Consider the following 26,387-nt stretch of genomic DNA (forward strand, 5'->3'; position numbering starts at 1 on the left):
TTTAGCACAATCGGTAGGTCACCCTTCATTTAAATTTAGCTCGAAGAACTTGAACCCATAAGAGGTGAGGGTTCTTAATAATATTAAACCCGACCTTCATAAGAAAAGCTTTATTAAGGTTGTCAAATTTCTTAAAGCCGAGACCACCATGTTTTGTAGTTTTGCAAATATCGTCCCATTTAACAGATTGATACCTTTCTTCTCCATGTCACCCCATACAAAATTATGGATAATCTTATCCATTTCAGAACAAACCCCCTTTGAATAACCGTTGTTTGCATTGCATAAACGGGAGTAGCAGTTAAAACTGCTTGAGCCAACGTGACTCTACCAGCTAGAGATAGTAGCTTAGACTTCCATTTTGCTAGTTTTTTCCTCATGTTGTCGATTAGATAATGAAAGGTATCCATTTTCACTCTTTGGTGTAAGAGCGAAACTCCTAAGTACTTCCTCAGATTATCGACGTGACAGAACCAAATCCATAATCAATAAGAGTCTTCGGCTTAATAAGCAATACTTAGTAAGAATCTAATAACAAATTATAGAGCAAAAAAAAAAAAATAAATTTAACATAAATAATATATCTTTAAATTGAAGTAAATTAGTACAAAAGGTTTAAAATTAAAAATCGACCATTGTTGTAAATAATTATATTTAAGTGTAAGAATAAGGACGAAAATTAAAAATTTAATTTCCCAATAATATAAAAAAAAAAAAATGACTCGCATGTCAATACAGAGGAAAGTCGAAACCTTTCAAGTTTGTTTTTCAAATTGAGGTACACTAATTTTTTAAAAAAATTTATAAATACAATACATGTTCGAGTAATTCAAAGCGTGGAATAAATTATCTTGCTCAAATAGAGTAAGAAAAAAACAAAGAATCAATTTACAATACAAGCAAATTACAAATCGGAACATCTAGATACGAATAATTAACTGACTAACATTCAACATGATAAAACTTAAGGTGAGACTGGATATCTACCATTTATTATGCACGATTAATCTTGAACTTGAATACTTAATATTCAAACTTTATTTTATAAATTATATTTAATTCTTATAAATTAAATTTAAATTAAATAATATAAAAAATAGTTTTAAATAATAAAATAAATTATCCAACCAATGCCAACTTGATCCAAATCGAATTTACATAAAAAAAAATGGAACCACAGTATAGTACTGGTTGTTCTTCCGAATGATGAGAACAAAATTATTTAAGAAAAGAAGGAACAAGTTGTTGATTATGGCAACATCCAACGTTGTCACTTACATTAATTTAATACAAGGAAGTTAATATATAAAAAAATATTTTTAATATTTTATTTAAGTTCCGATTATATGCAATTATTTATAATTATTAATAGTCCTCCTCGTTAATCTATAAATAAGAGGATAATGCGCTTCAATGCGCTCAAACTCATACTCTCTTGTATTGGTAACAATACTCATACCGATCGAGCTAAACTCAATCAGATTTTTAAGGTATTTTAATTTTAAGTGTAATTATTTGAATTATTTTATTAATATGTTAATTATATTAATTAAACACCAACTTGGAGAAGAAATGGAAAACCTTGAAAAAGTTGCGAGATTCAATCCATATCTCGGTGCTCAAAAACTTGGTGCCAATAAAAAAAAGTTTATTTTTATTTGATAAATTGCATCTTTGTATCTATATTTTTATAAATTTTAATAAGTTAGTAATTTGTTTATATGTTTTTGGACATATCTATATTTGTGTAATTATCTTGCTTTATAAATTTATATACTAAAGAGTCAAATTATTTGTCTAGTTTTAATTATATGAAGCTTCAACATGATAAATAAATAAATAAATAAATCTACTACAACTAATAAACATTAATGAAAACATTGAAGAGAACTGATATTTCCTTACCTAGAAAAAGCTTCGATTCAATTCAGTAAGAGTATTATAAAATTAATTATATTAAGAGTTGAATCGTATTTTACTTTTTTTACTTAAAAATAAATAAATTAATCATTATATCACACCACATGAAAATACAATCAAACTCTAATACATTACCGATTTTACTTGTTCAACTTTCCTTTTTAAAATTACTAAATAACTGAGACCAAGATGGTTATTTTATTTCTATGTATGAATCTATTCGAATTCAAATGGTCAACTTCTGTTATAGGATCCATCACTGAAACATTAAGGTGCTTTGCATCTTCTTCATCATCAAATGAATGAAAAACATGAAACCAATTTACAGAAGTAACAACATTTGAACATAGCATATTGTGCTAGATTCGCGTTCTTGACATTTTTTCTGACCCAGTAAGACTTGATTTTGATCATGCAATCATACAATTTTCTATGATGATAAGTACTGGGATTAGCTCCCTCTACCTTGGTGGTAAGTCATACAAGTTCACTACTAGAACACTGCACACAACCAACATCTCAATATTATCATAAAAGGAGAATGGAAGAAAACTATTTAATCCTTGTCTTCAAGATAAATGAAACTATTCCAAAAGGCCATCAACATATAACATGTCAAAAACATTAAAACAAAACTGATAAAAATGATTGTCTGCCATAATTCTTAAGGAAGAACTAAATTACTGAGATACGCCCAACCATTTTGAGAAGTTCTCGAACTCGGTAATCACTGTCTGAGATCATAGTTTGATACCATGCTTGCCTGCCGACTTGATTGCGGTTGCCTCCTCCTGAAACAGCAAAGAGAATGACGAATGTGAGTAAGGTGTCAATAAACTAACATTGTATTCAATAATTCAACTTTTAACAAGGCCACTTCTAAAATAGATATGGATCCATGGCATTTACACCTGTCAATTGGGGTCAGATTGGTTTCTGATCAAGTCAACTAGAGTCGGGTTAATTTGGGTTTTGAAAATTTTCAAATCAATTTTGAGTTCAGATCATTTCAGTTTTGGAGTGATAAATTCAGGCTTATTTGGGTTTAGGCCATGTTATTGTGTTCAAATCATTTCGAGGTTAGGGTTTACCTTTATATGATCAAATCAGGTTGAGTTAGGTTCGGACTCGAGTTAATTGGGTTGAGTTTGGTTTCAAGTTAATCAGTTGGATTGAGTTCAAGTCAGAACTGTCAGCTCTAATGGCAATACTGACAATTAAGAACCGAAACAACACTATGCAAGCTAGAATCATTAATGCACAATTTTTTTCACGAGGATGAACAAATACATCCAGATGAAATAGATGCCAATATCAGCCACATCTGAGTAAGAATGTAAAAAGCAGTAAACAATTTGAAAAATATTAAGATGCAAACATTTCTACCCATAATTTGAGTACAACAAAAGAACAGAACAGAGTAAAGTGAACCAAAAGAATGCTCAACATAAGGTTGAACAATTAAAGCATACCCATCTAGCATATGACTAAACTAAATGATTCAAACAAGTAGTGCAAACATGCAACAAACGATAAAACATGGAAAAAAAAAAGACCATTTAGGAAATGGTTTAAGGTATATCACCCTAGAAATTCAAGTTCCGTAAGATTACATGGTCAAAAAACAGAAAACAATGGTATTAAACAGCAGCAACCCTTATTGTTAATAGCAATAATATATTAACAAATATATGTATATAAACTGAAATTGACACACTGCTGGGAACACTATGCTAAAGAAGAGTAACACTCATAAGCACGACAACAATATAAATGGGGATTAATCAAACAGTTAAGAAGCATTAATAAGCAAAAAGTCCCCTTTAATCATATATATAGGCTTTATTAGTAAATTGGCCCATGATATCAGTCAACAAGGACATGACAACATGACAAGCGCATATTCTTATTGGATGCCATGCACTTTGGGGGTGAAATGAGAGAAAATTGATATATCATCCTAAACCGCATAATTCAAGAAGCAATATTAAATAGACCATTAAATGAACACATAATTCCATTAACATAGATATATCAGCCTAAACCGCAGAAATTGCAATCACTATCATAAGAAACTCAAAACCATAAAGAAAACAAGCAAAATGAAAGACATAAAAGAATTGATATACCTTAGAAATGGCTTCCTCTTCTTGTCAAGCTTCTCCTTCTTAGCCTTAACGCGTTGTGCCTCAGCCAAAGAGACATCTCCTAGCAGTCTTAGCATAAGGTTCAACTCAGCATAGCATTCAAGTTCTTCATTGGATTCTTCTTCAAAGGTGCCCTTTTGATCTCCTCTTAATAGGCTCACCACTGATTGTACCTCATCGGAGTTAATGATCCTACCCAAATCAGCATTCACCATCTAGAACGAGGCAAAACATACCCTTTCTTCTTCTCTGATGGCTTCTCGAATGATCCATAAACTGAGTCAAGCTTCTCGTAAGCTGATTTGGTCCAAATAATGAATCGCCCAAGGTGTCCACCAGGGCGAGTTTCAAAAGATTAAGCCTCTCCACATTGGCAACCTCAACTCCAGGAATGTTCCTGAAGGCCTTAACGAGCTTTGACCCCTCGGTTCCATAAACAATCAAAGGACCTTTACGAGAAATGTACCTCCGGTTCCTCATTTCCCTTTTCCGGGTCGGATTCCTTGTCTGTCCTTAGCCTTTTCCACATCCGGATATGCTCCGACCTGTTTCAAAACCTTAATTGCAGCCGAGGTTTTCTCCACGCTCTCCACGGAGTCAGATATGACCAAGGCATCTCCGGTACAGACTCGATGCGGTGACCACGTGCCATGACGAGGGATGGGACAGCAGAAGCAGCAATGGCGGAAGCAACAGCATAACGCTTCTGGTTAACGTTGATTTCCTGTGCCAACGGCGCCAGATCTTGGTCGGAGCAAACATACGACCACCACGACACATGTTTCCGAAAGCACCTTGACCGGCACGGTGAGTACCACCGCCCGGAACACGAGGGATACGCGAGACGGCACGTCCAGTACCCCAGGACTCGGCGGAGGTTTGGTGACCGGCTTTTTTGGAGACGGCGTAGGGTTGGCGGCTGTTTTTGGAGATGTTGTCGTGGACGAAGGTGACAATGTCCGGTCGGATCGAGGCTTTCATAACATCGGCGAGGGGAACAGTGGGGTAGCGTCAGTGGCCATATCGGATTCTAGGGTTTGGACGGAGACCAGAGGATGGGCGGCGGCCGCCATTTTCAGGGTTTTGGATTGCGAGAGAGAGCGCGATGGGAGAAATGAATAAAATGAGAGGGAGAGGCGCGCTAGGGTTTTGAGGAGAGTGGAGGTGTGCTAATTGTTTAAGAATTGGGTTTAGGGTTGTTTGGCTACGGGATACCTTCTTGACGGGTCCATGGAATCTTATCATATACCACTCCATCCAAATATTAATGGTATAATAACAAATTTAGCTCTAATATTCACATTTTTTATCAATTTAGTCATTATTATTTTTAGTTAAATTTAATTAATAATCTTTTGAAAAATTTCAAATCATTTTAATAAAAATATTAACTAAAACAATAGTATTTTTAACGATATTGATGTGATAACTTTTGTGACTCTTTACGTATATTTATGTTGACATGGTATTATATGTCATGTTGATAAATAATTTAAAATTTATAAAAATATTCAGAAAATAAATATTATAAAATAAAATAACATAAGCATACATGAATTGCCATGTTTAATAAATTAAAATTTTAGTCAGCATTTTATTTAAAAACAAAAATTTAACTTTTATCAAAAGATTGATGATCAAATTTAACTCTTTTTAAAAATTTGAAGGTCAAGTTAACTATAAAAAAAGAGTCAAATTGATTAAAAATATAAATATTTGGGCTAAATCTATATTTTATGTCCTTTTTTAAATTCAGATTGCAAAGTTTTCTTGGGATATTTTGGATACAATGCAACCACTACATTATATATTAAACATTTGGCTTAATTGATGTTATGAGTTGATTAAATATCAATTTAACTAATAATGATAAAAACTAATATTATTTTACAAATAAATTATATTATTTTAAATATATTTTATCCTATTTTATCTCTTTATATATAGAAAAGAAAAACAAAATATAGGATTTAAACTCAAGATTTTTATAAATCTATTTGTTGGGGTGTAAGTGTATTATAATCTATTCTTTCTTTGATTTGGCTTATCATCAACAATAAGGAAAAATGATTTTTTTAATTAATTAAATTCTATATTTAAAAATAATCTTAAAATATATACATATTTTTTATTTAAAGTAATAGGAAATTAAAATTCTTTTACCACAAAAAAATAATTAAATTCTAGAACAAATATATAAATGCATGCATCTTTGATTAGACAATGACACTGGCAATGATATAAAGCAACACAACATATGATATAATAGATCAATGAAAATTACATTTATTAAGAGAATCCAGCTTTGTCTGCATACAAGCCTAAATTATTAACAAGGAACCATAATTATATTCATAATCCTCATTATTGAGATAAACCCAGCATCAAAAATGGGATACAACTAGCAATTTCACAACATGAATTCACAGCAGCATTAGGCTCACAGGTGAACCTTGAACATGGCTGCCATAACAAGGAGCTCAGTAGTCTTAAGCTATGGAGGAAACCGTAATGGTTGCAGCAGGATCATAGAGTCCACACTTCAAAACACGTGCGGACTAAAGATTCTACATGTCTCAAATTTAAGTTTCTGCAGAAGGCTCCTGAATTTGAATTGATGTTTTCGATAAGCTTGCTTCTAGTTCATTTAATTCATCGATGTCCAATTCATCGTCATCATCGTCTGGAACACTGGCGGTACTTGGTCCAGTAGGAGCTGCTGAATCACTATTTGCCTGAACATGAATATGAAAAACAAGAAACATTCAACATCTAGTCCATCATATATCTATATGACTAGGGCTGAACAAAAAAACCGACCAGAATATTATAAAATGCAAGTTCATAAAACCAACCAGTTTTTTTATGAAATGCAAGTTCAAAAACCACGATTACCTGAAATCGAACTGAATTATGTTTTTTATTTAATATATAATTAATCATAATTTTTATATTATAAAAATAAATATTTTATACTTAAAATAGTGAAAATAATTTAAGAGTTCTTAAAAAAGTATTGTTTTTCATAAATATTTATGAAAAAGACCTTGAAATTTTGTCAAATAATATTCAAAAGTCATAAAACAAAACTCATTTTATCAAAGCAAGTCTAAAAAATAAAACAAAACTTAATATGAAAAAATCGAGAACCAAACAAAGCTGAGACGGTTCTAAAAATCCCCGACTGAACCAAACTGATATCACTGAAACTCATGTCCGGCATACAGATATAGAAATATGACCTCTAAGAATCTTTCATAAACATGGAAAAACTTGGAAAATCTAACCATACTCATGTTGGACACGTATCCATATCCATACCCAAATCAAAGTAACATAGGTGTCAAAAGCATATATACTTTTGCATGTACTCCAATTCTATCTGCGAATTAATCATATTTCCAAGTTTTGGCCATTATCAGGCACTAAGAAGAAGGGGCAAAAGATTTCCTTACAGATGACAGCAAACCAGAAAGAAAGCATGTTATACATGATCACCACAATCAGGGAGGTGCTTTTTTAAACCTCACTCCCTCTTTAAGGATCAAACTAGGGCAAGGCATGGAAACATAAAGATCCTCAGGAACAAGAGTAGTTTTAAGCTGTTTCGAGATGGAATACCTCAAAATACATTGAACTCTAGTGTTAGCTATTACATTACTTCCATTGTCAAGAATATGAGACAAGGTGGCTTGATTCTGATAATTGATAAATGTAAGATAGTGTCAATACTTAGCAGTACTAGTGGTAGCATAATAGCAGTTGTCAGTTGTCAGTTGTCACACTTCTGTTTAAAATTGGGAACTCTTATTACGACCCTATGACTAGTAATTCTTTCTCTAAAAAACCTTAAAAGGCAATGCTCTATCTACCAACATCTGCTCCACATATAGAAGCGTCCTAAAGATCTCTTACCTGGATTTCCACCTACGATTCACCAGACTGATTTATGTAGTTCAAAAGAGCTTTAAAGACATAAAAATAGAAGAGGCCAAGAAAAGAGTACCTTATTTTCTGGAGCATCAAATTCTTCCTCTCTCTGGTATTTCTCATATGCCTCAGCATCATCCACAAATAAACTAGCGTCTGACAGAAACAGTTCACGACCACTGCAGAAAGCACAAAGAACAAGAAATTTAGTAAATGATTTTCAAGAAAGAAAACTGATTACACACAGACACCTGTGAAAGCACACATGCCATGAAAAGCATACCTCATGCGGTCATTCTTGGCCCTTTCTGCTCTCTGTGCAGCCAAACCTTCATCTCTTTCTGCAATCTTCTTCTTCTTCCATTCCATAAATAGCTCAGGAGTCATAGGTGTTGAAGTTTTTAGTTTGGCACGCTACAACCAAAGACATGTAATATTTAGCTAATTTAAATACCTAACGAAAGATAAAGTAACAAACCATGTTGATACAAGGATGGAGGAATGGTAGGTTGATTCCAACAAATCTAAGTATTACCTGATTTTCAATCTCATCCTCGATTGGTGTTTTTTCACTCTCTTCCTCTATCAGAGCCTTCATCTGTGACTTTAGGACATATCCTGGTGGAAGAGCATGCCTGTAATGACAATCTTTACCACCGTTTGGGCAAACCCAAAACCAACCATATTGTTTCTTTTCCACAGCTTCTAAAAAGTATTTACAAACCTGAATTTACATCAAAACAGTGATAAGTACAGTAATTAAAAGTTAGATAACGAGGCACAGAAGAGAAACAAATATCTCAAGTTACACAGCTAAACCCTACAATTTACACCAACTTTATCCTCATTGCGACTAAATTTTACCTCTCCCTCTCCTTATCTTCTGCATATCTAATTAATAATTTCCACATTAGATGAGTCTCATAATATGTTACGTATTCAAATGCAAGTGCTTGAAAATATGACAAAAGACATGCCACACTAGCTTTTCACCTATAAATGCGTAAGCACGTTCATTAAACAAAGATAGAATTCAAAAGATTATAAGTTCTTAACTAATGATAAACAATGCACAGGACCAACAGCAAAAGCTTACAATATCAGTAGGCTTGTTCTGCTGATACTCCTTCCCCTTTGACTCCACAACCTTCTCCAATGTTGCTTGATCCCAGTCCTCCATTGTTCCTTCAAGAGAGAAAGAAGAACACACATAAAAATCTGAACACCCTTCAATCTTACTACAGAGCTAAGCAGATAGCAATAAAATAAATAAAAACATAAAATATCATGTGAGTATTAACCTTGGTCACGCTTATCACTGTAAATGTCAATTTTCTCGCCTTTCCTCTGCACATTCAGGTCATGTGAGAACTTGCATTTAAAACCTTTGACACACTGTCCGGCTTTATAGAATTCACACAATATTGACTTGGGATCAACACCTGATCAAGGCCCAATTATTAGCTCTAAACTTTCAGTTCCAATAAACCAACACAAGTAAACATATATACCAATAATAATCAAGAAACAAAGAGGAAAAGATGGGACAATTACCAACAGGCACTTTGGGTTGAGTAACAGCAATCTTGAACAAGTCATTCACCTCCTTCTCCTTGGCCTTCTCTTCCTCTTTCTTTTTCTGAGATAAAAGAAATGGGTAAGAAAAATAATATTTCAATACCTTGGAAAGATAATATATGTTTAGCAAAAATTGATTTTTATCTCCATTCAAATTTACAATTCCTAAAGAACCAAAATTTCCAATCAAGTGAATAAACCATTTTACTTTTCATGCAAAGTAAAGTAACTTAAACATAAATATAGATTCTAATTTCATCTATTTCTCCTAAACAACACAATAAACAGCGAGGAAAATAATCAATAAAACAGTATTCAATCTTTAACGCCTTAGCTCAAATTAAAAAAAAGGATGCTCTATGGTTTGCAATTATATTTCATCTCCATTCAAATTTACAATTTCCGATCAAGAGAACAAACCGTTTCACTTTTCATACAAAGTAAACTAATTCAAACATAAATTCAGATTATTGTTTCTTTTATTTCTCCTAAACAACACAATAAACCGGGAGATGATCCGAACCTTTTGAGCAGTTTTACTCGGATCAGGTTTCGGTTGTACGGATTGCTTAAGATTTTGGACGTATTTTTGAACATTTTTGCTCTTATTCTTGTTCTTAAGACCGAAGGTCTTGTCCTCTATGATCTTCTGCTTCTTCGCTAAATCTGCTTTCGAGGCTTGCTTGGGCGGCATCTCTTATCACCATAGAATAACACCTCGAAATCTCCCCTCTTATTTTTTCAAATTTTCTCGAGAAAAGCAATCTAATTAATCAGATTTTGGGTTCGTTATTGGAGTTTTTTATTTTAGGGTTTTCGGAAATGAATTGAAAAGGCTGGAATTGGGGGATTTTTTGGACAAAGACGGGGTTGATCCAGAAGCTACGGTTGAGGTAGTGAATTGTCGATTTTAGTCCTGGTACTTTTACACGTGGCAGATTTCTGTGGCATGTACTGTATTGGTGTGGGTATCCACGTGCTTTTTATTTATTTTTATGGCTTGAGGCATTGGTTCCGCAAATTAGGCAAAACACGTAGAAGTGCCGTTGCTAAAAAATAACAAAATTAATTTTTTTATTAAAAATTTTTATTGTTAAAAAAATTGGCTTAGCTATAAAATAAGTACAATTATACATGGCGCCCGGTGTCTAACATATATAAATAATTTTTAATTTTTAACAAATAATTACACATAACATGTCACGTATATCTTATTTTGACATATATGATCAACTTTTAATATTAAAAATAAAATAAATTTTTAATAAAAGAACTAATTTATTTTTTGACATAAAGACTAATTTTTCTATTTTTTAATAAAAGGGTAAAATTTAATTTCACTCATAGCACAATAGTTTTCATAGAATTTTTACCATATCTCACCCGAGTTATAAAAAATAATTTTTAAAAGTTATAGTCTTTTTTGAATAATCAGTACATTCTAATTAAGTCTTTGGCATAATAGTAAATAGTTAAAAATTTTATATTTATTATTTTTACTATTATTATTCATGCATCGACGATGCATCATGTTTCAATCGATGTGATCGAAATTGGTCGGAACGAGCCGGTGTGAAAAAATGTGTTACTTATTTCGCTTTAGCACTGGAACGATATGCATTGACCGATATAATTAGAACTGGTGTGGAATCGACTACTATGATTTGAACCCACACCAATGAGCACAATATGAATAATGTTAAATATTTTTGTTCAACGAGTTTTTGAGGTATGTTAAGAAATATTTTTTATTTTGAAATTTTTAGAGTTAAACAGAAATTGATAAAATTTATGAACATTGAGAGCTATCTAATTTTATTTGATTTTTTTAGAATTATAATTAAAATGAGAAATTTTATAAATATTAAAAACTAAATTAATAAAATAAGTAAACACTGAAGGACTAAATTTATATTAGACCAATAAAAAAGTCACTTACATGAATTTATTCAATGGATTTAATTTCGAAAGATTGAGGGATGAAATTAAAAAAGTTAATAGTTAGAGAGATGAAAATAAAATAAAAATGGTGGATTTTATTCATTGACCCAACCAGAAAATCAAATGGAAAGCGAAAATTATTGTAGTAAAAGGCGTTTTTTCTTCGTAGACCAAACTTCACATGAAAATTTCAATCTCGACCGTTAATTTTATTCCAAAGTGATCTTATTTTATTATTTAATCAGATCAGACGGTTAAGAAATCTATCTTCTTTTTTTTAATTCAAGAAGATAACATTGAATCGCGTTAATGGGACAGTAAACATCCATGAATGGTCCAAAGTAAACGTTTACTGAGAAAAAAAAAACATTTTTCAAAAGTAAAGCTTGTTTCTTTTTGTTTTGAAACTTACGAAATCTTCATCAAAATTTCTTTAATTTTCTGGGTGTTTTTAAGGTAATTCAAGAGATGGGTTCATATTGTTTTAATCTTTTTGATTGATTTTTGATAGCCTTGATTTTGAAGTAAAGAAAGAAGAAGAAGAAGAAGAAGACTTATGGGGTGGCTTCCTTGTTCTGGGAAATCAAATACTAAAGCTAATAAATCCAAGAAAAAGAAAAAAATGGAAGAGATGGCACTTGATCGGCTCAAACCCACTTCAGGTAAAGCTTATTTTTTTTAAAATGTAAAAATCAATAAAAATTGACCCTTTCTTTTGATTTTTATAATAGCTATTTTTCCTCTTTTTATGTGCTATTTGTTATTTTTCTATCTGGGTTTTATGCAAGTTGATTAGTTCTTGTGTAGTTGTTGATTTCTTTTGGTGAATTTGGATCAAAATATTGAATTATTAGAAGGGGAAAATGGAAAAAAAAATAGACTTGATTGCTTGATCAATTGTTTATTAATTTTTAATTAGCTTAAAGGGGTAGCTTTCTTTGCAGCATGTTGGTATATATATTAGATAATAAATGGAACTAGTGCTGTTTTACAAGCTTGCTTGCTTCTGGATTTTACTTGCAAATTTGGGTTTGCCCTAATTTTATATATATTTTAATTTAACATATTAAAATATCTAGCGGATCTTCCCTTTTTTTTATTATAAAATTCCCCTTAATTTTGTCTGTTAAATTGAAGTGATTGATCAAAGTAGCAAAATCCTTGCTCAGTATCTTTGTTTTTCTTCTAAATTACTCATGTTCGATACTTGCATCCGATGCATGTTCGAGCATGAGAATCGAGACAAGTTAAGCATACTTGTATTGGATATATACTCATACATCGAGAGGTTGAGTAGCATAGCTCAAGTTGGATTTTGAATACACCTCATGTATATTATGCATACGATTTGGAATATAAAAGCAAGGTGTATGGTAGATTTTGAGAGGTGAAGTTGTGGTATATGAGGATGGATTAGTCTTAAAACCTTTGGCAAAATCAAGCTTAGTCCGTTGTTGATGTTTGAAAATTTCATTTCTTGTATGCTCTTTGGCATACATGTATTTGGATTTTTGCCAACATTTTCATCATCCTTTATTCTTTCAGAAAAATCGAAAACAGATTCATCGTCAAGTGGGGAGACGTCAAACAGAGGAGGAAGTGAACATATTGCTGCACAGACTTTTCCGTTTCGTGAATTGGCAATGGCAACTAAGAATTTTAGTTCAGAGTGCCTTTTGGGAGAAGGAGGTTTTGGTCGAGTGTACAAAGGGCGTTTGGAGAGCAGAAATCAGGTTAATTGGCAAATGATGGTAGAAAAATTGTATAAGTCTCTATACTATATAGCACAGAGTGCATTTTGGTCCCTGTATGTAAGAGAAACGAGCAACATGGTCTTTTTTGTAACCTTTGAAAAGAAAACTATTAATTTCACGAAATGGACTTAGTTAAATGATGTAGCATTAATTTAAAATATGAAATATGGCATGGAATTTTCATGTAACATCGCATGGTCACTCAATCCATTGTAGCTTAACTCGAACCACTGAATTTAACTTTTGGTTAAGCTACAATAGATCAGGTGAATATGCTCCGTCACTTAAAAATGTTGCATCACGTAATTAAGTTCTTCTCATAAAATGAACAATCCCCCCCCTCCTCCTTCAACTGCTACAAAAATGACCATTTTGCTCTAGAGATCTTTGTGCTCATTTTTACAGTAGACGGATCAAAATGCACTCTCTGCTATAGTAGGAGTAGAATAGCAATTTTTCTGCAAATTAAATGCATGCATGCATGCTTTTTCATATGAAGTTGGAAAAGTCGAAATTGAATGTTGGTTTTTATGATCATTGTAGATTGTTGCTATAAAGCAACTTGATAGAAATGGGTTGCAAGGAAACAGGGAATTCCTTGTTGAGGTTCTAATGCTAAGCCTTCTTCATCATCCAAACCTTGTTAATCTCACTGGATACTGTGCTGATGGAGATCAAAGGCTTCTGGTTTACGAATATATGCCTTTAGGTTCTCTTGAAGACCATTTACATGGTATGTATAAATATTAAATCAATTCCTTTTTGTTATTTATTACTGTATAAGTATGTTTTTGTTTCACTAACAAGAGGACCTGACCAACCAGTTGAACCGAGAATTGGCAGTCCATCTAGTTTAGCATATACCATCCAATCAGGATTCCTTCAAACCGTCTAAGAACCAATTGAACCAGAAAAGTCGGTAAAACCCGAAAATAATTGGGAAAACTTCAAAAATTGGTTCTAAACTTGTTTTTAAATTTTCTTTTATGAGAAATTATTGTATGTGATGAGGCCTTGGCTCAATTGGCAAAGGCGGAGGCCTGGGGTCTTGAGTACCTAAGTTTGAGGCCCCCGTGCACAATGCTTAGATCTCTAAGTTTTTATGAAGTGTGGTTGCCTTGTTTGGATTTTAGTCCAATTAGTCTACTTGTTGGCTATAGTTTGGATTGTACTAGTTCTTATTATGGTTGTGCTGTAATGGTTTAATTCTACTTTGTGATTTCTTGGACAGTCTGTATTTTACTAGTTTGATACTTGTGGTTCCTTGGACATGTATTTGAAAGTAAAAGAAATGGAAAAAACCATAAAACCGGTTGAATTGGTCTAACCAGAGGGCACACTGGTTTGACTTCTGGTCTGGTTTTTAAAGCATATTCTGATATTGATTTTTGTTGTTTATTTGCAGACATTTCACCTAGTAAGAAAAGACTTGATTGGAGTACAAGAATGAAAATAGCTGCTGGGGCTGCAAAGGGATTGGAGTATTTGCATGATAAAGCAAGTCCCCCAGTTATATACAGAGATTTGAAATGCTCCAACATTTTACTTGGAGAAGGGTATTTTCCCAAGCTATCTGATTTTGGCTTGGCCAAGCTTGGACCTGTTGGAGATAACACCCATGTATCTACAAGGGTTATGGGAACTTATGGATATTGTGCCCCGGAGTATGCAATGACTGGTCAGTTAACTGTGAAATCCGATGTTTATAGCTTTGGAGTTGTTCTTCTAGAAATCATAACCGGGAGGAAAGCCATTGATAATTCTAAAGCTGCTGGGGAACAGAATCTAGTTGCATGGGTAAGAAATATGCATGTGTGTGTGTGAGAGAGAGAGAGAGTACGTGTGTACGAGACTAGAATTTGAAATGATTTGAATCTGTAATGATCCAACTTGAAGAACCAGTCTCAAAACCCGAATGACTTGACCCAAAGCAACCCAAACCTGAAATTGGCCTGAAATGAATTAACAAGTGTAATGCATATAGACACCTTTGGCTTAAACGTCCAGATTTTTTATAGTTAGTCTTCAACATGGTTTACTTAGCTATTTCACAAGCAAGTTAAAAAAAAGTAGAGATTTTCTGTCTGTTTGCAAGGGGTTTCCTTATATTTTCAATCTTGATCTTTTATTGCAGGCAAGGCCATTATTCAAAGACAGAAAAATGTTCTCTCAAATGGCTGATCCAATGCTTCAAGGTCAATATCCTCCAAGGGGTTTATTCCAAGCACTTGCAGTGGCAGCAATGTGTGTTCAAGAGCAACCAAATATGAGACCTCTCATTGCTGATGTAGTCACAGCTTTGACTTACCTTGCTTCTCAAAAATTCAAACCAGATACACAGCCAATACAAGGTTCTCGCTTGATGCCTGGTACTCCACCTCGGACAAAGAGAGACAGAGATAAGAAGCTTAATGGTGGCAACAGTTCCGAAAGGGATCGGACAAGGAGGTTAAGTTGATACCGGCTGAGGTTCATCATCACCATCTGGGTCTTCTTTGGATCTTCCAACTGTTGATAGATGCTGGTATGTTATTAAATTGTGTCATCTTTTAATGTACATGAAATCACAAGGCCTGCAAAACGCATGCCATATTATCAAATTTTGCTTAATTATTATGAAGCAAAAGGCACAATTATATAAAGCTATTGTAGCTTCTGTTTTTCTATGCACATGAACCTTTTTTTATCTTATTCAAAATATAATGTGAGCCTTCATACCAGGCAGCTATAGTAAATGCATGAAACCTCCATAAAATGATGGTATTGCCTCATGGAATTCAACATTTGTGGATAACTAAAACAAAATTCTTTGATTACTGAACAATGTATAATATACTGCTTCACATATGATTATATTCAAATCAACCTAGTTCTACAAGTCTACTAGGGTTCAAAATTAACACTTTTTATACAAATAGAACCCTCTTAAGTCTTATCATTAGTTGCCAGTATATTTGAAACTACAAAAAAGAAGTACAAAAATTAAAGGATAACAATGGCACTAGGACTATTCCTAACTAGAGCTCTTCTCTCCGTCTTCGGTGTTAGTTTCTTCCTCCGTTGCACTTTGGTTGGATTTACCATCTGTAGGCTCCTCAACATTATGTATTCCCTGCCATATCAAATTCAAGTTGACTAAACTAATGTATAATGGAAGAACAATTCTAACATCATTGTTATGTAGATATTTACCTTGATTTTGTCCCGCAAGCCAAGTCCAAATGACAATATCCCTCCTCCCTTTCGTCCAGAATTGGCTCGTTGAGTCCTACAAAAGTAAGACATGACTATATACTGTGGAATAATATCTATTAATCAAAGATCTAAATGCCTCTGAATACTAGAATGGATCATACCCTTGCATATTAGAGCGTGTATAAAAGCAGTTTGAAAATGTTCACTAGGTGGAATTGTATGCAAAGAAACCTTTATTTCTTAGGGGCATCTTAAGAGATTGAAAAACATCTAAAGTTTTCTTAAATAGGTGGATCAAAGTAAATATGCTCTTTGCATTTTACGTTGCTTCATGGTTTTCTTCATCAACATCAAGCTAATTGAAAAGTTCATCAAAACATTTTGAATACAAGGAAACTATAAAAATGGAGATATGAGTTGGGATATTTAGAATTGTCTGTTTCTTATGTAAACCAGTGAATGTTAGAAGAGAAAGATGCTTAAAATATTTCTCACTGTGAAGTTTGTGGTTTAGCTTGGCCAGATTCATATTGCAAGGTAGCCTCCAACATTGATTCTGCCATAACCACCTTCTTCTGCATTTCAGCATTAGAAGCCAAAGCCTTCTCGTACTTTTCCTGCAAATAAATCTTTTTTTTTTTTAAGAATTTTAATATAATCACAAAAGAAGGGAAAACAACTCTGCTCATGGGACCTTGAATTTAATCAGAGTAGGCACCTTAAAATGAACTGTATGGTAGATGAATCATAAGAATAAAACAAACCTTAATTCTTATGGTGAAAGACTTAAAGAAGTTCAGAGAAACACAGCATACCAAGTAACTTAAATTTGCTTAACAGTAACTTAAATTTTTCAATAGGAGTCACATCACAAGAATATATATATGTGTGTATATATTTAGCATGAAACTCAAACTGAAAAACAGAATGAGTAGATTCCTTCTTGGTGTATATACTCAAGTATCTTTAAACTTCTCTTTTAATCTTACATGAAGAATGGTATGAAATCTGTAGTTTAACATTATCCATGATAACTAGGACATCAAGAAAAGAAGAGAGAACCTGAAGCTCAGCATTTGCTTCTCTCAAGGCAGCTGCTTCTTTCTCTGCTTTTTTGCGAGCTTCTTCGACAATCCTTTGCTCCCGCTCCAGCTGCTCTAAAACCTGTAGCACAGAGAATCTATAAATCACTAGAGGACTTGTAAGAGAATAATAATTTAGCAATAGTTCCAGAAAAAATGCATTCAAGAAGAGGCAAGGTATACCTTAAGCATTGCAGCTTCTTGCTCTCTCTTAAAAGCAAGAGCTTGGTGTTGATCAGCCACCTCTTGCTCTAACTGTTCAATCTGCAGCATTATCAACAAACCTCAAATCCTGCAAGCAACTTCAGTAACCCAAAGCTCACAGAACAGTGGAAGTATTTCATTGAATCAATTATATGCTTGGCGGGTTTAGCATATTCATATAAAAAGTTTTACATATACCTTTTCATTCAGTTCTTGTCGATTATCTTCTTTGGTCAACTCCATAAGTGCTATCTCAAGCTCATCAGCTCTGGAAAAGAACAGGACCCACAGTTACACGTAAATGATAAGTTATAGAGGTTCGCAGAAATATCAGAAACAATTCATGGCAAGAAAACATGAACATTGTAATAAGGGATCCATTCCTAATTTTGAAGTACAATGCTAATTATAATTCCATCAGATGCACTCTTGTCCAGGGCTATCTTGAGTAAAGCAACTACCCTGAAATGATGACATAATTGCCAGATATGATGCTTTGTTCATATCTACGAGGACTAAAAAGCAATGTAGCAGATAAAAAGGCTGAAATACATGGTTCTCTAAAAGGAGAAAGCTGAGCTACTAGATGCTTTCATCCATGCACCTTAACGAAAAAGTGCACAATCAATGTGTTGGCTGGTCAGTAAATCGCATAACTGAAACTGCACTGCTTGACTTAGAATCAGTTACCATATTACCATCATCGAGAATACAACATGGCGATTTGATACAGAATGTTTGAGAAAAAAATCAGAAAACACAGTAAAATATACTAACCGGAGTATAGCAGCTCTTTTTTCCTCGAGCAACCTACACAACTCAACCTTCATCCTATCAACCTGCTCATAAACTGTTAATGATTGAAATTTCAAAGGAGTTGCACAGTGATGATTCATATCCATCCAATTAATTACAAGTGAAACACTGTTAGAAAGCCAAGAATAAGCTCTGTGAGTAATATTATTACAGCTTAATCAGAGTTACTAGGTTAGAAATGCATTACTTAGGAGATTGGTTATAATAGCAGAATACTATCAAGCCTTTTCATGCATTGTAGTTAAAGGTCTTTCGGTCAGTGTTCATATACAGCAATATCTAACAGCATTGATGTTTTGTGATTTGCCCAAATGTCGAGAAAGAGCTAAAATCAACTTCTTCCCAGGTTAAGCAAAAATAAGTTAAAGCCATACTAATTCTTTGAATTTGATATGTAGTTCTCCATATTCACATCAATGAAGGTGGGCAAGTCGGACTAGAATTTTGTTAAAGTTGCTAAGATAAAAGAAAAGTAACCAAACATCAAGTGCTCATGGAGCTTACTAAATCCATACATTAATCATAAACAATCAGTGGTATGTAGCAATGAAGGATAAAATATCATTGGTGAATAGTTCCTAAAATATTAGAAATGCAGCATAAAAGGTGCTAAGAAGACGAACAAAGAAAAGTACCTGATCCCGAAGAGATGGGAGGGAACCAACTTCTAAATCTGCATTTAGGCTACAGAGCAGTTTATCCAGATCAGAGGAACGGGGCTCCAACTTACAAACGTTTCCGTCATCTTCAGCAGGATTTATTTCCTCTTGTCCACGATTTTGCTTAAAACTATACAGCTTAGTAGCAATTCCTTTTGAATTTTTGGAAACTTGAGCTCCTTGTGCTCTTTCCTTGACAATCATTAGCACAGTTGGCCTATGCTTTTCTCTCAACTTCTGTAATTTGCCTTCAGTAACAGCTAGAAACCCCATGCAGGCAGTCAAAACAAGTTGGCTGCTGTCAAATGTTGAGCCAGCAAGGGATTGCAGCATAGTGATGACATCCCCAGCATCCTTAGTTGTAACTAAGGCAGGAACTGCAATAAACTTCATGTAACTAGACTGCTTTTGAATTCATCATCCACATTTAATGCTGCACATATTTTATAAATATGAAATCTGAATACCATGTAGCTCCATTAAAGCAAGGGCCGTTCGAAACAGCATAACGCGATTTCCTTCAAATAGAATCACATCCCAAATGCGAAGAACTGGAAACCAAGAAATCCATCACTAGGTAAACATAATTTCTACTAAATGCAAAGTGCTCAGAACTAAGCATCTTGACTGAAATAATTGGAAAATAAATTTAACTTCCAGCACTGAAATTTATATCTTACCGCTTTCCCAAGGAAGCATATTAACAAAAATGGAGATAAACCACGGTGTAGAAATCCATGCCACCTGCACTCCCAAGTAATCTAGATGATTGACTGCAGCATTAGCATACATTAAATAGAATATCACACATTTGCTTCATGTTATGCATGGGAAGATAATAGATAGGGAAAATTTGAGATGCAAACCAACCCAATTTGGGAAATCTTTCACGCATCAACTCTTCAAATACTAGTTGATCAACCTAAGAAATAGAAATATATAGAGTTAAAAGACACTATGATACTGCAAGATGGCAAAATCGCTTAAGAAATACTGTAGTATCACTGTATCAGCATGTCAACATGCAGATACACGTTAAACTTGTAACAAACTGGAGAATTTGATAAGGAACATGGAATATCATAAAAGAATGTAACAAAATTTAAAACCTGGGATTCTATCATTTCCTCTGTGTAATACCCATCAAAGTAGTCATCAATAATTCCCACCAAGGTCCTGAGAATACATCGAAAGGAATCAACCTTTAAAGCGGACCTAGCTATTCTTGAATAATAAGTATGGATGTGTCCATATATGCCTTTGTACAATTTGCAGAAGAGAATAAGATAGCAAAAATCATTTTATAGAAATCAACCTTTTGTGAAAAGTTACCTGAACCTACCAAAAGGCATTTTCCTCTGGCATAAGAAGAAGCAATAATCCAGCAAAGAAATTCATTGCCTGCATGTGTTCGATGTCAAATAAAAGACAAGAATAAGTACAAGGGTAACTAATTACTAAAATAATTAATGCGGTACAAAGGATGGTCATTAAGATCTATTTAGAACATCAGAGATGTTCTTCCGGTAGCAAATATATCAATCAATAGAACAATAACCTCCTTGTGCTGAGCATATACAGCAATGGAATTGCTGAAATGAAGGTAACAATAAGAAATTGGACAAATTTTTAAATTCTAACTAAATTTTCTTAGATTCTAAAGGACATAAGAGTGCAAATGAAGTATGAGTGGGTGAGAGAGATGTGATGTGATGTAGAAGGGGCAGTCATGAAAAGTATATATAGGTTTCTATTGATATAGATGAAGAAAGTTTCCATAATATAGAGCAAGTTTAAAAGAGAGAAACCAATTAAAGGTAATACTAAAACATTAGTATTGGTAGGGTGTTGTGTGTAGAACTCTTAATTCCAATGACCAGGGTTCAAATTCAATCCCTGGCAGCCTCAACTACCCCCCCCCCAAAAAAAAAAACACTTTTAATTCATCATTTCAATTACCTGGCAATATCCAACAGAAGGATTATGTCGAGCATATGCTAAAAGTAAACGCCTCAAGGTATCCCTACCTCGATCATTCAGAGCTGGATGACCTGGAAAAGTCCGGGGTAAATCCTGAAAAATAAACGGACAAGTTAGCCTAGGGAGAAATGTGAAAACATTTTAAAGAAAAAGATGTAGCACCTACAAATTGAAAAGATTGAACAATAAAGTCCAGGGCGCATGCATCTAATGACCTTCTCAATCTGCTTTCTCCATTTTCTAAACACACCAGGTGAGTTACTATGCTGATCATCATCATCATTGTTTTCTTGAGCCAGCAAATCATTGTAATATCTCTTCACTCGCCGTGCCTTAACACCTACAAAAGCTTGCCATACCTGCAATGATCATATTATAGCAGACAAAGCATTTTCCAACAAGTACAGATGAAAACAGTAACAAACAGAGAAGTTTCAACCTCACCTCCCCTCTTAGATCCTTTGGCACTCCTCCATGAACAAGGCTCTGCAGCTCCTCTTTCCAAGGAAAAAAAGATTCATCATAAGCCTCGTTGTTTGCATTACTTCCTTCGGTAGCTGAGATCTCATTCACACATACCTTTTCTTCAAACTCAACCTCAGACTCTCTTTCTGAAGATCTTGCCTTTTTTCCTGATGGAAGATGGCATTCACTTGCATTCATATTCCTATTTTTCATATTCTTCCTCTTAAACCTTAAACTCATCAAATTCTCAATGGCACGAAGAGCTGGTCTGGTCTTAGCCCATCTGTTGACCTTACGAGTCTTTGTTTCTTCTGTAAGTTTCATCTCCTTTTCTCTTGCATTTACCATTGAATGAGAATTTGGCCTTCCTGTGTCACTTTCTGATAAACCGGCAGTATCAGCCTCCTCTTTTAACTCAGTGGCTTCAGTCTCTGATGTATCTTTATTTTTTTCCGAAGAATCAACCTCGTCTTTCACTTCAGTCACTTCACCTTGTAATGTCACCTTACATTCCTCAGAAGCAGCATCTTTATTCAATTGAGTAGCTTCAGTCTGCAAGGTCACCTCGTATTGCTTCTTAGATGCAGTCTCTTCACTTGCCTCAATAGAAGCATCTTCATTTACCTCATGAGCTTCTGCAGGTAAGGTCTCTTTATTTTCTTCCTGAAGACGCAACGTTTCACCATCTTCCTCCTCGGAAAGGCATGGATCAATAGCTTCTGCATTACGTTTGAGGAAGATCTTCCATTTCTCTATTCTTTCCTCTTCCTCTTGCTGGCATAACCAATTACTATATCAATAACCCAAAACTGACAATACATATGGAAGCAATGGACCATTAACGTGCAAGAATTAAACTTCCATGGAAATCTATACCTTGTAGATATCAAGGTACTCTCTATATGTTTGTATATTCTGAGGTCTCACAGCAAATCCATAGGCGTCCCTAAGAACATTATTGTGCACATATTCAAAAGAAAATCAAACCAAGAGCACACATTCTACCTAAAACAAAGAACAACTCCGAAAAGAAAGAAGCAAGTTTAATCTCAAAATGAATAGAATTTTAGACCCAAAAAGATGTTCTATAAAGCTATCAATATATATACTAAACTAAATATTGCAAAAGGTGTTTTTTTTTTTAATCTAAAACTTGCCTGGAATCAGCCTCCAATGAGCGCCTGCTCAATAAGGACAATAACATACTTGACAAAAACCTGCAATTCTATAGCTGCCCATAGCTTTCTTTTGCTTTACATTAAACTCATTCCACATTTCACAAAAAACTGGTTTTTGATGGAAAGAACTAAATTTAATATCTTACAAAACTTCTTATCTTTCATGGTCGTTGCGTGAATGATGGAGAAGATGATGATAATTTCTTTTTATCTCCTTCTTTTTTATTTAACTATTAATTAATAACAAAATATATTATAATAAAATAATAAAAAATATTTTAACCAATAAAATTTCAACAACAAATATTCACTAATTATTGTCATAATATAACCAGTTTGCTCCTCATAATTTTCTACAATTCCACCCTCAAGTCATTCTTCACTTCTGGAAATACTACAATTTAGTACTCTCATTTCTTCACTTATTCAATTTAGTCATCATATACCAATATATTCCACATTTTGGTACTTTCAACCTCTGGGATGTTTGTACTTTTGGTCCCTATTTTTTCATATTTTCATTTTGACATCACAAATTTTAAATATTTATACTAAGACCACAAAACTTTTAACATTTTTGTGATTTAGTCTCTGCTTTAAATTAATACATCATAATATAATTCTTTTGTTGAACTAAGTCTGGCATCCATCGGCCTTTTAAGACCTAATATATACATATGTATATATACATATATATATAGTTTTGATTAGGGGCGAAGCCAAAAAAAATTTTTAGGGGCCAGATGAAATTTTAATTTTTTATAGTTTATATCTTTATAATTTGTAAAGGATTAAATCGAATTTTTATAATTTTAGGAGGGGCTAAAGTGAAATTTTACCTTTATTAATTTAATTTTTTTTTAAAAATTTAAGAGCCTAAAATGTAATTTTATATTTTAAGGGCCGGGGGGCCATGCGGCTTCGCCCCTGGTTTTGATATAAAGAAAAATGTATAAAGCTCTAAAAAAAATGTCAAGAGTTAACAGAAAAATTGGTTAAAGGTGGTGGAAGATCCCAAACGTAATTAATTAATGCAACAATATTTTCGGAGCTTCTCCTTGCAACGTTTCACCATCTTCCTCTTCGGAAAGGCATGGATCAATAGCTTCTGCATACCTTTGAGGACGATCTTCCATTTCTCTGTTCTTCTTCTTCCTCTTGCTGGCATAACAAATTGCTATATCAATAACCCAAAATTTACAAGAATTAAACTACCATGGAAATCTGTATTTTGTAGATATCAACGTACTTTCTATTTGTTTGTATGTTCTGAAGTCTCACAACAAATTCATATACGTCTCTAACCACGTTCATGTGCACATATTCAAAAGAAAATCAAAACCAAGAGCACACATTCTACCTAAAAACAAAGAACAACTCCAAAAAAAAAAAAAAATTGCAACACTATCATCCTGACTAAAAGCAAGTTCAATCTCAAAATGACTAGAATTTTAGACTCAAAAAGATAAATTCTATAAAGCTATCAATATATATACTAAACTGAACATGCAAAAAACCTGCAATTATATGGCTGCCCATATCTTTCTTTTGCTTTACATGAAACTCATTCCACATTTCAAAGAAAGACTTCAAACAGCTACTCTTCTGTTACTAAAGCTATACACTTATCAAAACAATTCATAAAGAAGAGATTCATACATACAGTGAAATAAATTTACATTAATTTGTTTAGTGTTAGTTGTTTTGTTCAAGTTTTGATAACAATAGTAGAAATCTAAAACCTAGAGTTTTCCCAAGTGGCAAAAAGGAAATGTAGGAATAAGAAAATCGAATTACCTCTTTAGTTTGAGAGATTGAAGGAGATTCAAGCTCGAATCGTCATCCTCGGATTGATTAATGTTTGGAATTTGTTTTGTTTTCTTTGTTTTCTTAATTACTTTGATGATTAACAAAAGAATTGGGATTAATTAGTATTATTCGGAAGATCTAATGATGTTATTTCTGTTAGCTGAAATTTCACTGTCACACTAATTTAATTGGTGCAAAAAAAATATTTTTTAAGGATTTGGTGAAAATATTAAACAATCATTTATAATAAATTTAATAAAAAGATTTAAGTCCGTGGTTTACATTCGGGATTACCTCTTCTATCTCTAAAATTTGAACCAATGTCTTTTCCTTGGAATGTAATGTATACCATCGAATAAACAAAATTAATCAAATCAAAGTAGCTAAATTACTGAGAAAATATATTATAATCACACTTAGAATTGTGAAATTTTCGAAAATTTCAAACCTTAGTTCGAACTAGTTTCAAACATAAATAATTATGAGTTTAAATTAATTTTAGATTTAAATCATTTTACATTCAACTTATTTTAACTTCCAATAATTCAAATTTAAAGGTTGAATTTTGAATTAGATTATTTCAAGTTAGAAACACTTCAGGTTCGAATTTTTTGAATTACTCTGTCAAGAAGACTGCTTCGCCAAGCAATATACCTAACTAAGAAGCATGACTACACTCACTAAAGAAGATCACTATCATCTATCCTCACATGTCATGTAACTGTATAACATCAAATCTGCAAACTTAGCAATCTCCCAATCAAGAGAAGACACATGATCTATGAACATTAAATACCCAAAGACAAAACAACCCCAACTACCAACTTTCTCTTCTCTCTCGATCAAGCTCGCCTTCTCTCCACCTCTTTACAAGGTTTCTTGTGACTCTCAACCCACCAAGCAAACCTCCTCCATTTTCTTACCATTAAGAATCAAAATTATAATACAATTGAATAATAATCAAAATATCTCCAGATTTAAATTATAATAAATCTGGACAAGATAAATTACTCGCGGTTAAAAATGCTAAAATTCAAATATAATCTCTTAAAAGTAAAGGTGTTGATGGGCTGAGCTAAGTTTTAATAAAATTTTAGGCCCAACCCGAATTGACCCGAAAAGGGGTCTAAATTTTGCCTAAACCTAGTCCAGATTGTAGATGTTAAATCCGGGCCCAAACTGACTCAGCCTAGATTCATGCCTTAAGTATCAATACCTTGCCAAAGGTATCAGTACTCAGACAATTTTTCTTAGGCTGATACATTAGGCTTTTTTTAAATAAAAATATTGACTAAAACATTAAATTTTTAAACATAAAAATATGATCATACCAACATTTGTCGATGTAGCATGTTTTCTAAATTTTTATATGTAAATATTGAAAGCTAAATTTGACATTATGCCTTGAAGGTAAAAGTACCACAAACCCTCATATACTATACTTTGGATTGCATTTTAGCTCCCCTATTGAAAAAATAACAAATTAATACCGATATGTTCAATGAGAAAGCAAAATAAACCTTAAAATTTTGGTGTTTATATATAAAGTATAATAACAAAATTAACAAATTTTAAAAATATTTTTTTATGGGAAGTAAATTCCTAATTGGTCTATTTTTCGGTAAAAAAGCTAAAATGTAATCCAAAGTATAATACAAAGGGTTTTGTGGTACTTTGACCTGCCTTGAAGATATATAGATGCTAAAATTAGAGTATGAAACAGAGAAAA

At 33.2% G+C, this 26,387-nt stretch overlaps 3 protein-coding genes and 1 pseudogene across 9 annotated transcripts; 1 reads left to right on the top strand and 3 right to left on the bottom strand.

Moving 5' to 3' along the window:
- Positions 1 to 4,260: 4,260 nt before the first annotated feature.
- LOC121230500 (60S ribosomal protein L4-like) lies at positions 4,261 to 5,271 on the bottom strand (annotated as a pseudogene).
- Positions 5,272 to 6,325: 1,054 nt separating this feature from the next.
- Positions 6,326 to 10,456, bottom strand: LOC107960693 (zinc finger CCCH domain-containing protein 11). The gene is made up of 8 exons (XM_041115391.1): positions 10,099 to 10,456; positions 9,552 to 9,636; positions 9,299 to 9,439; positions 9,094 to 9,182; positions 8,533 to 8,721; positions 8,281 to 8,411; positions 8,074 to 8,176; positions 6,326 to 6,802 (listed from the first exon to the last, which is right to left on the bottom strand). Exons 1-8 carry the CDS (start codon positions 10,267 to 10,269, stop codon positions 6,650 to 6,652), a joined length of 1,062 nt encoding a protein of 353 aa, XP_040971325.1. The 5' UTR covers positions 10,270 to 10,456; the 3' UTR covers positions 6,326 to 6,649.
- Positions 10,457 to 11,641: 1,185 nt separating this feature from the next.
- Positions 11,642 to 17,969, top strand: LOC107957967 (probable serine/threonine-protein kinase PBL7). 4 transcript variants are annotated; one of them, XM_041115387.1, is made up of 6 exons: positions 11,642 to 11,895; positions 12,028 to 12,178; positions 13,062 to 13,249; positions 13,814 to 14,003; positions 14,676 to 15,067; positions 15,405 to 15,956. In XM_041115387.1, exons 2-6 carry the CDS (start codon positions 12,073 to 12,075, stop codon positions 15,726 to 15,728), a joined length of 1,200 nt encoding a protein of 399 aa, XP_040971321.1. In that variant the 5' UTR covers positions 11,642 to 11,895; positions 12,028 to 12,072; the 3' UTR covers positions 15,729 to 15,956. The 4 variants fall into 4 exon arrangements, 3 of the variants coding, with proteins under 3 accessions (XP_040971321.1, XP_016749088.1, XP_040971320.1); XR_001700554.2 differs by adding an exon at positions 17,504 to 17,969 and having other exon boundaries at positions 11,656 to 12,178; positions 15,405 to 15,794; XM_016893599.2 differs by having other exon boundaries at positions 11,656 to 11,972; positions 12,047 to 12,178.
- LOC107957965 (GTPase-activating protein GYP2) lies at positions 16,097 to 23,619 on the bottom strand. 4 transcript variants are annotated; one of them, XM_016893597.2, is made up of 18 exons: positions 22,829 to 23,609; positions 22,548 to 22,617; positions 21,651 to 22,445; positions 21,422 to 21,565; positions 21,186 to 21,299; positions 20,569 to 20,627; positions 20,336 to 20,402; positions 20,097 to 20,148; positions 19,907 to 19,999; positions 19,694 to 19,777; positions 19,203 to 19,603; positions 18,529 to 18,590; positions 17,950 to 18,019; positions 17,731 to 17,811; positions 17,528 to 17,629; positions 16,961 to 17,094; positions 16,463 to 16,538; positions 16,097 to 16,382 (listed from the first exon to the last, which is right to left on the bottom strand). In XM_016893597.2, exons 1-18 carry the CDS (start codon positions 22,873 to 22,875, stop codon positions 16,284 to 16,286), a joined length of 2,550 nt encoding a protein of 849 aa, XP_016749086.2. In that variant the 5' UTR covers positions 22,876 to 23,609; the 3' UTR covers positions 16,097 to 16,283. The 4 variants fall into 4 exon arrangements, 2 of the variants coding, with proteins under 2 accessions (XP_016749086.2, XP_016749087.2); XM_016893598.2 differs by having other exon boundaries at positions 16,961 to 17,082; positions 22,829 to 23,603; XR_001700553.2 differs by lacking the exons at positions 16,097 to 16,382; positions 16,463 to 16,538; positions 16,961 to 17,094 and having other exon boundaries at positions 17,583 to 17,629; positions 17,731 to 17,849; positions 22,829 to 23,619.
- Positions 23,620 to 26,387: the final 2,768 nt, after the last annotated feature.

This window comes from Gossypium hirsutum, chromosome A01 (assembly GCF_007990345.1).
Source record: "Gossypium hirsutum isolate 1008001.06 chromosome A01, Gossypium_hirsutum_v2.1, whole genome shotgun sequence".
Classification (NCBI taxonomy): Eukaryota; Viridiplantae; Streptophyta; class Magnoliopsida; order Malvales; family Malvaceae; genus Gossypium; species Gossypium hirsutum.